At 46.0% G+C, this 10,545-nt stretch overlaps 1 protein-coding gene across 1 annotated transcript in view; it reads right to left on the reverse strand.

The window, feature by feature from the left end:
* The window catches only part of SPTBN4 (spectrin beta, non-erythrocytic 4), a 71,914-nt gene extending 62,517 nt beyond the window's left edge, over positions 1–9,397 (reverse strand). The window contains exons 1-3 of the mRNA XM_077131814.1: positions 9,367–9,397; positions 8,530–8,584; positions 6,957–7,143 (exon numbers count right to left, since the gene is read on the reverse strand). Coding sequence (XP_076987929.1) covers positions 6,957–7,128 — 172 coding nt within the window. The 5' untranslated portion in view covers positions 7,129–7,143; positions 8,530–8,584; positions 9,367–9,397. The remainder of the gene's footprint in view (positions 1–6,956; positions 7,144–8,529; positions 8,585–9,366) is intronic.
* Positions 9,398–10,545: the final 1,148 nt, after the last annotated feature.

The raw sequence follows: 10,545 nt of genomic DNA on the forward strand, positions 1-10,545 counted from the left end.
TTCTGGCAGGATTTGGTCAGCAGGAGATTGGTGGGGCAGGGGACGGGGGGGGGGGGGCAAGGAATTAAGGAATTTATTTCTTCCTGCTCCCTCCCTGCCAAACTAGCGCCTGGAAGTGTCTGACTCCTCTGTCTATAGCCCCAGCTCCTGTTGGGAGCCCTCCCTGCCCTCCTCCCATCCCCAAAGGCTCTCTTAACCCTAGGAGTCCCTTCATTAAACTCTCTGCAGTTATCCCTTTGAGAGGGACCATCTGCTTCCAGCCAGGACCCTAGCAGGCAGATACTTTTTGGTGGTCAGGATTCTTGGCCAAATGACAATTGTCTTACCATTTCCACTGGACTCACATTGAATCATTTTGTCATTCATATATTTATCTCCACTGTGGTAGTCACAAGTGAATTGCGTGTCCTTAGAATAAGACTTTACTTTATTCATATATTTAATAAATTGAGACTATCACAGAACTGAGGAATAACTACCCCTCTATCCATTACCCTCTAAGGAGGAAAGAATAAAAACAACATGGAAATCATATTGTTTTCTGTTAGTCTGGGAAAAGTTAGGAAGCTGGAGAGGATAACCTATCCATCAAGCCTGCTGGTGGGAGCAATATGACATTCCTAAATCAGATTAAATTAGTGCATGTCCTATGACCCAGCAATTCTGCCCACCTATACGTCCTAAGAACTTTTTTCACACTGGTTCATAAGGAGCCGAGCAGGGAGATGTTCAAGGCAGTGTTATTTGTTGGGGATGTGGGAGAGTTGGAGGCACCCCGGTGTCTACCACTAGAAAGGGCAAGGATCAAATAGGGTGAGAATGCTGGTTTAAAACTGTTATATACCCCAGAAAAGCCATGTTCTTTTAATCCTAATTCAGTCTTGTGGGGCCAGACCTACTGTTCAGATGGGACCTTTGGATTAGGTTTTTCCATGGAGATGTGACCCCGCCCATTCAAGGTGAGTCTTAATTAGTTAACTGGAGTCCTTAAAAGAGCTCATGGAGAGAGAGAGAGCCCAGAGCCAAAAAGAGCAGAGAGATGAAACCAAGACAGACGTTTGAAGATGCAGAAGGAAATGCTCTGGGAGACGCCAGCAGCTGAGAGAACCGTTTGAAACCAGAAGCCAGGAGAGAAGGACAGCAGATGAGCCTCCCCATGTGACAGAGAAATCCCAAATGCAACCAGCTTTTCTTGGGTGAAGGGAAACTCTTGTTGATGCCTTAATTTGGCCATTTTCACGGCCTTAGAATTGTAACTTGTAATTTAATAAATTCCCTTTGAAAAAGCCAATCCATTTCTGGTATATTGCATTCTAGCAGCTTTAGCAAACTGAAACAGTGGGCAAACACCCACGCTGGCAAGGATTTGGGGCCACAGGAACTCCTTCTCATTCCTAGTGGGAATGAAAACTGGGACAGGCACTGTGGTAGACAGCCCAGTGGTTTTTTACTAAGCTCCATACAGACTTCCCAAAAAGAAACTGCATTACTAGGCATTTACGTTACAAAGTTGAAAACTTATGTCCACACTAAATCCTGCATGCAAATGTTTACAGTGGTTTTATTTCCAATTACCAAAAAATTGGAAGCAAACAAGACATTCCTCAATAGGTGAATGGATAAACACACTTTGGGACATCCATACAATGGACTATCAATCACGATAAAAAGGAATGAGCTGTCAAGCTACAGAGTTAAAAAAAAAAAAAAGGCACAAAATAACATGAGGGACCTCAAACACATATTGCTGGGGAAAAGAAGCCAGTCTTAAAAGGCTATGTACTGTTTGATTCCAACTAAATGGCAGCGTGGAAATGGCTAAACTATGAAGATGGTAAAAGGATCAGTGGTTGCGCCAGGGATTGGGGGGTGATGTAAGGGAAGGGCTAAAGAAACAGGAGGCGCACAGGGCATTTTTAAGGCAGGGAAATTATTCTGTACGATACCAGCATGGTTGTCAAATCCATAGAACTGTACATACAAGGAGTAAGCCCTAATGTAAACTATGAACTTCAGTTACCAATAATATATCAATATTGTTCATCAAGGGTAACAAATATATCACACTGAAAGAATAACAATAGGATAAACTACACATGCATATGTGTGTGTTGATGGGGGCAGTGTATGGGGGAGTCTCTGTATTTTCTGAGCAATTTTTCTATTAAAAATGCTCTAAAAATAAAAATTATTTTAAAAAATATACGGTGAGTAAACATCATGAACTTCATGTAGGAGCTGGAAGCGACAGATTAGACACATATCCAGCCACATGGATGAGTCTCAAGGCACAGCTCTGAATGAAAAGATAGCAGGAAAAAACGCAATCTAGAATATGATAAAACTTGCATCAATGAACAATATCTGAATGTATAAAACCGTACATAGTTCTCTGATTAATGACAAAAAAGACTTCAAAGTTCAGGATGGAAAGGACATTTTTTTCAATAAATGGAGCTAGTTTGACTGAATATCCATACAGGGAAAAAATTGAACTTAAACCTCTATATCACAATATACAGACCCCAAAATAAATATTATTTAGTTTGTAAATCTAAATGTGAAAGGAATACAAATAAGATTTTCATAAGAAAACACTGAAGAATATCTCCACGACTTTGGAGTAGGCAGAGATTTTGTAAATAAGACACAAAAAATGTTAGCCACATAGGAAACAATTTTTAAATTGACTATATTAAAACTAAGATGCTCTCATCATAAGAAGGCACCATTAAGAGAGTGAAAAGACAAGCCACTGAATGTGAGAAAATATTCCTGACACATATATCGGACAAAGAATATACCAGAACGTACCCAGAATATATAAAAACTCCTGCAAGATCATCAGAACAAGGCAGACAAATTAATAGAAAAATGGGCAAAAGGCTTGAATGGGTACCTCACAAGAGCATATTCAAATGCCTGATAAACATATGAAAAGGTGCTTCAGCTCATTCGTTGTCTTTAGTCTTAAGGGAAATACATGTCAAACCACAATGGAGGGTGCACAGGCAGCTCAGTGATAGAATGTTTGCCCAGCGAATGGAAGACTGGGGTTCAAATCCCCATCTATTCACCAGTCCCACCTCCCCCCCAAAAAAAAACACAATAGAAAGCACATCCACCTGCAAGGTGAAAATTAAAAAGACCGACCACATCCAGAGCTGACGAGGGTGTTGCAATGGAAACATTCATGCAGTGCCGGTGAGGATGCAAAATGGTACAAATGTGCAGTTTCTACTTAACTTAAACTTAAATTGGATCTACATCTATCCCACTAAACATTCATAAAAGACCCAAAATGAAAGCAACCCAGATGCTCACCAATAAATCAACAGATGGACAAACTGTGGTCACGTCACGCTGGGGAATACTATACAGCAGTGAGAAGGGATGATTTACAGCTACAAGAAGATGTGGACGAGTTTCACAAACATAATGTAAAGGGATTGAAGCTAGATGCAAAAGAGTATATGTTGCATGCTCCCGTTTACATGAAGTTCAAGCCTAATCTATGCTGTTAGAAATTAGGGGAGTGTTTACGCTTACTTGGGGTGTAGTGACAGTGAAACAGGAGGATGGGGAGCTTCTCTGGGGTGGCATATTCTGTTTCTTGATCTGGGTACTGGTTAAAAGACTGCTTATTTGTAGAAATGCTAGATGCTGATAGTTCATCTGCTTCTCTATATGTGTTTAATACTTCAATAAAGATTAAAATATCTGCATACTAATTAGCAACACACATTTTGCAAAGTCAACCCACATGTGAAGAAAAATATTCGCATTAAACCTATGAGAATGGTTGCCTACAGCAAAGAAAGAATGGGTGTGAAATATGGAGATAAAAGAATAAGCAACTAGAGGGAAGAGGTGCCTCGCATAGATCAGTAATGATGGTAAGCTACAAACAGAGGAGAGTGATTAACTGAGCTCCATGAACACAGGGTCTAAACAGGTTTATAAAATGTTGTGGAAAGTAGGTGTAATGGTAGCTCAATGGTAGAAGTCTCACCTGCCATGCAGGAGACCTGGGTTCGATTCCTGCTCCATGCACTTCCTCCAACAAACAGACACTCAACAAATAGTGCTGCAATGATGGGATATGCACTTAGAAAATAATGAAATGTGACCCTGCCATACAGTATACAAAAAAAAGAGAAAGTTATAGATGACGCTGATCAAAGGTGTTGTGTTAGTTTGAAGAGAGAAGTGTGCCGAGGGATGCAGAAGAAGATGCACAATAGTGAGCTGCATCACACTGGTATTTTGTGTAGCCAGTTAATTTCGGCAGTACAATCCCATCATGAAGTTGCTGTTACCTGCATATTCCTGGGTGTGTGGTTTGGATCTGGAGCTCCTCTGCAAATGTGTTTTAATGTAGAGCTGAATGAGAATTGTACTCATAAGAGATTTCAACAGAGTTGTATATTTGTGTGCATTTATAGAAATCATAATTACAATTAAGTAGACACAGAAAGTCTATGTTATGATTTCCTTAAAAGAGGCCCCTACTTTCTGCTCTCTAAAACATCCAGTGCTGATGTTCTCTGAATCAGTTGTTCTAAGATTTGAAAAGTCCTAAATTCCCTTATTATCACATCCCAGCTCAGCTCTGGATCATTCAGTAGCTCCCTAGTGCCCTCCATCTAACAGCTGGCTCCCACTGGCTCCTCCCACACCATCATTTACTTCCTGCTGTACTCACTCTAGCCACTCCCAACGTCTGGAGGTTTTTGTCCATACTGTTCTGGAATAGTCTTCCACTCTCTACCTTTAGAGTTTACGCCTCAGTTCAGGCATCTCCTCCTCCAGGAAGCCCTCCCTAACTCCTCAGGCTGGATCAGGACCTCCTCTGGGCTCCCACAGCTCCTGATCCCACCCTTGACCCCTCTGCCTGTGCTGCCCTGATCACTGTGTGTCATCACTGTTCAGCCAAATCTCTCTCCCACTGGCACAGGAACCCTACGGGGGTAGGGTTGGGGTTATCTCAGTCACCACTGTTTCCCTTCCATTGCCCAGCATGGGCCAGACACAAAGCCAACACTTAATCAATATTTTATGGATGAAATCATAAATTCTAGAATTCTAAGTTGATACATTCCCAATTTTTGAAGGTTCTAAGAGCCTAAGAGTACAATTCTAAGTTTCATGAATATAGATTTCTATGAGTCTAGGTTTCAAGCTCAGAGGAAACTAGCAACTCGTGACCTGGATCTGGTTCATTCTTAGTGGCACATAAGGATTTTTTTTAATGGGAAGTTTCAGATAAAAACCAGAACTAATAACTTTGGGCCAGACTCCCCCATGGCTGGGGCTAGTGACAGGGCCTCATCCCCTAGTTCACCCGTCATTTATGACAGCAGTTGCCCTGTAGGTATCTGAGTTTTATACCCCTAGTCTGCATCTTATAATAGCAAATTTCCAGGAATCTTAGTATCAAAGTTACTAGAGTCACTAGAAAGTTCTGAGAATCCGAGGAAACTAATTCTGACTTCAGGGTTTTAAGATATTGTGAATATGGCAATCTATGTTTTATGATTATAACGCTCCATGTTCATACTGGTTTAAGGTTCCTGGGGTCAAAGGCGCTAAGGGGCTAATGTTTTAAAGAGCTCTGATTATTAAGTTATAAGTCTTTGAGAGCCTAAGGTTCACAGAGTATTTGTTCATAAAATGTTAATGCTGGTGATTAACCATTTCTGAGGTTCTAAAGCCCTATGAATATAAAGTCCTAAGACTCAGGGTCTACAGTTGTAAAGGTCTAAAGTTTTAAGATTCTGTAACTTGAATGTTCTCTGGCCTTTGCTTATATTGTTCTAAGACATCAAAGTAGGGTGTCTGACTGTCCTACTTACCCAAGATTGAGGGTTTCAGTGTTAAAACCTGGAGAGTCCCAGGCAAACCAGGAAAAGCCGATTACCCTCTATCCAAATTCTCTGGATCTAGTTTTCTAACCTGAGATACTAAAATTTATCATTATGAAGTTCTAAGGTTCTATGTATATTAGAGTTTAGGTTAATGAGGAGCAAAGATTCCAGGAGCTAATGATGAACATTTCCAAGGGCTGTGATTACAAAAGTTCTGAGTTTCCAAGGGTTTCCATTTCAATAAGTCTAGAGTTCAAATTACTTCTGAGTATGATAATTTCAGATCATCACACTCAGATCCAAATAAGCCCGACACAAAAGGACAGTTATTGCCTGACTACTACTATTCTGGTTATATAAAATAACCAGAATATGCAAATTCATAGAGACAGAAAGCAGAGTACAGGTGCTAGGAGCAGGTGGGGGGATGGGGAGTTAATGCATAATGGGTACCAGGTTTCAGTTTGGGATGATGGAAAGTTCTGGCAATGGATGGAGGAGACAGTAGAACAACACCATGGATGTGCTCGGGGTGGGGGTGGCTGATGGGAAATTTCATGTTCTATATAGTTTACAACAATCTTTTTAAAAAGATAACAATTAAATGCCTTACATGATCTGGAAAAAGAAAAGATCCTAAGATTCAACAATTCTGTATTTCTGAAGGTCTGGGATTCTAAGGGAGGATGCTTTAAGGTCCCACATTTCGGGGTTCCTACATTTCTAAGGTTCTAAGGCTGGACCACACCCTAAAGCAATCACAAGCCACATGTGGCTATTTACATTAATTAAAATGAGACAAAATGAAAAATCCAGTCCCATATGTGCACTGAGGCCCACATTTCAAGGGCTCATCATATCGCCCATCTCAGGTGGAGAACATCGCTGTCACTGCGAAACTTTCTATGGGACAGTGCGGGGCTACAGACGGGAGTTCTCCCTGTGTAGCTCCATCCCCACACTCCAGGTCCCCAAGCTTCTTAGGCACCGAGGCGCACAGACACCATCTCAGCAGGACCCCCCTCCGCCTCCTTTCCACCCCTCACGACCCCCCAGTACCTGCCAGCCCCACCCCCACCCACCCCGTACCTGCCAGGGCCTTGATCCGGGAACACTCAAAGAGGGAGGCGGCTGCGGTGGCGGCGGCCGGCGGCTCCCGCTCCCAGCCGCGATCCGGACTCTCCCAGCGCGCCGCCGGGTTGTTATTGTTAGGGGCGGGCAGGCCCTCCATGTTGTCCACTTCCCCCGGGACCTGAGCCATCGGGGAAGCCGAGGCCTGGAGTGGGGACGGGCAGGTTAGGGCTGGAAACCGGTTCTGAGCGCGGAGGCCCCGCTTCTAACCGCGACTGCCTGTGAGTGGCCTTGAACAAGTCCCGTTCCTTCTCTGGAACTCAGTTTCCTTGTCTTTAAAGTAGATCTAATAAGGATAATGATGGTCCCGCTGAACAGTTCACAGGGCTATGGTAAAGCACCCACCTTAGCTCCGGGCCCACACTGAGGGCTGGGTAAACTGTCACTGTTACTATTAGGACAATATTTGTTATCAAGAGAACTCTATAGTGCAGCAATTAAAAAATAATTACTATTTATTGAGCACTTACATTAGTACTCTAAATGCCTTATCTCATTTAATTCCCACAAATTTAATTCCTTAAAGATAGGCTATAGGCTGTGTGATGCTGGTTCAGTGGCAGATTTCTTGCCTGCCATTGGAGACCCGTTTGATTCCTGGTGCCTGCCCATGAAAAAAAAAGAAAAGAAAAGATAGGCTAGTATTAGACCCATTTTACAGAGGAGTAAACTGAAGCACACAAGAGCTTTCATTTGCCCAAGGCTACAAAGCCAGTAAGCAGGGAATCCAGGATTCAACTACAGGCACTGTTAGACTGATTGCATTTCGAACCTACTTCCTCAGTGTCCCCCTTTCGTGGGAAGGCAGAGATGGAGGGTTGGGAGGTAGAGGGGAGGGACCATACCCCACCCCTTGACTCTGGACTTGGCGATGTGACTTGCTTTGGCCATTAGAATTAGGTGGAAGTAATGGGGTGTCAGTTCTGAGCCTCAGACTCAAGTGATCTTGTGTGTTCCTGCTTGGGCTCCACTGTGGCCATTAGAAAAACATGCCCTGGACTAAAGCAGGTCCAAGGCCCTAATTGTTCCAGCCAAAGCCAGCAAGATCAGCCAAGAGCCACCCCCCACCCCAGACATGTGAGTGAGCCCAGCTGAGACCAAAAGAACTGGCTAACTGAGTTCAGCCTACATCGCTAACCTCAGACTCAGGGGTTAAAAAAATGCTTAGTGTTTCAGACACTAGTTTGGGGGTGGTTATGCAGTGTTACTGTGGCATAGCAGGGCAAAATATCATCTGAGTCCAGAACTATGCTCTAGACCCCTAGATTGTAAATATGACATTTAAGGGGATGGGTGACTCAGATATGTCTCTAATCGGTAACCCCAGGCCGATCCTCAGATTAAGAAAACAGAGAACTGGGAGGAGATCAAGGTCCCCCTTCTCAAAAGACCCAGACAGTTGCTAACTCACTAGATTCTAGCAGAGTAGGGTTCTGGGTCTTGGTCAGTGGGATGGAGACTGTCCCTTTTGGTGGACACATCAAAATCCATTCTTATTTTTTCCTTCTCCCATGTAAAGTTGGCTACCTACCAGCTGTGTGACCTTGGTCAAGTCATTTCCCCTCTCTGGGCTTCAGTTAAGTCTTCTGAAAAATGGGGGTGATAATAGTACCCATGCTCTTGGGGTGTTTGAGAACAAAATGACTATATGAGTTAATATTACAGGTAAAGAGCTATTGGGTACATCACAAGCCCTCAATATGCCTTCCTTGTTACTATTATTCATCCTCTGGTCATATATCTTAGCAGATCAAAGTGCCTGTTAAAGAGTCAGAGAGAAATGAGTTCAAGTCCTGCTCTGTCTTTAACCCAGTATCTTTAAGTTGGCCTCTCTGAACCTCAGTTTCTCTTCTCTTAAATGGTGACAGCAACTGTTTCCCCGATGGCGGATACTTGGGCTTGGAGAGGCGCTTAGCAGTTTGTGAGTGCTCTGTCAGGCCCGAGGCCACCCCTGGCCGTTGTGCATGGATTGGAGCAGGAAGGGAGAAAGCTGCGGGGGGGGGGGGGGGGGCAAGGGGGGCGGGGAGGGGTGTCCTGCGGCCCCAGCAAGGGCTGGCTCGGGCCCGGGCTAGGGTACAGATCCGATGCTTTAACCCTTTGCAGGCTACGCCTCTCTCCCTGAGATCCAGTCACCGTTCCCAAGGAAGAGGACCTGGAAAGGCAAGGCCTGGGAGCAAGATCCACGCATTGCGTGGAGGTCGGACTGGGTTGGGGGAGGGGGGCTTGTTCTGCCTTCGACCCTCGGCTCCCCCCCGCAGCCGGTGAGACCCCGGGGACTCAGACCATGCCCACAACGCGCCGTGGAGGGATGCTGGGGCAGCTGGGGAGACACTTAGGGGGAAGGGCTGTCCGCCCTAACGCTGCTCACCTGGGCCCGCGGCCGCCGGGGCCGCCGTCCCCGCCGCTTGCCGCGCCCAGCCGCCCTCCCTGTCGGCGTCCGCGCCCCGGCCCGGCCCGGCTCGGCTCGGCCCCGCCGGCCCCGCGGCTCGGCCAGATCCGCATGCGCCGCTGCCGCCGTGGCCGCCGCCGCGCCTCCCCCAGATCGCGCGGCCGCCGCGCTCCGCGCGCCCCCGGGACCCCCTCCCGCCCGCGGTCCCTTGCCTCCCCCGGAGCCTGCAGCGCTAGCCCACGCGCGTTCACACACCCGGCCACGGCGAGTGATACACAGAAGCACTCGCGGGGGGCAGAGGTAGCGTCACGCACAGTCACACAGACGGTCACCCACACTGACACACACATGGGGTCACGAATAGCGTCGCACACACGTCCACACGCTCCCACGTGTCACCTCCGCATATAGAGTCCGATAGGGTCAAACAGTCAAACATGCTGTCACACACTCAAGCGGAGTCCCACACTGGAACAGTGTCTGGCAATGTTACACACTGTAACACACTCAACTAGTGTAACACACAACCACACATATGCCACACTATCACGCACTCCCGTGGAGTCACAGAATATCATATAATCATACATCACAGTCCCCAATCACAGTGTCACACATTCACACTAGTCACTAGTCACACTAGCCTCACACTCACATGGGGTCACACGTCCCGCACTGTCACACATGCATACATCACACGGTCACAAAGAATTAGAAATAGCATCACAGGAACAGTAACACCCACAACCACGCACTCAAATGGGATCATAGTGTCACACATCCTTCATGACACACACTGTCACAGCCTAATAGTCACACACTCCCATACAGCCCATCTTGCACATGTCACACACACCGTATCAGACGGTATCACGGATGCATGCAGCATCGCAGACTGACTCGCACTGTCATCACAAGGTCACAGAAGAACATCAGTGCCTGACTGTGTCACCCACAGTCATGCTCTCCCTTGGGGTTACACGCACAGTCACACAGGTTTATACCCAGATGCACATTCACGCAAGTTGCACAGTGTTACACAGTGTCACACTCTCCTCCTTCGCTTTCTCCCCACGCAGCAGCGAGGAGGCCCTGGGGTGTCGCGTAAGCAAGCGTCCCACTAGGGCCTCGAGACGCTGGGGAAGGGGCGTGAGCTGG

This window comes from Tamandua tetradactyla, chromosome 16 (genome assembly GCF_023851605.1).
Source record: "Tamandua tetradactyla isolate mTamTet1 chromosome 16, mTamTet1.pri, whole genome shotgun sequence".
In the NCBI taxonomy this organism is placed as follows: Eukaryota; Metazoa; Chordata; class Mammalia; order Pilosa; family Myrmecophagidae; genus Tamandua; species Tamandua tetradactyla.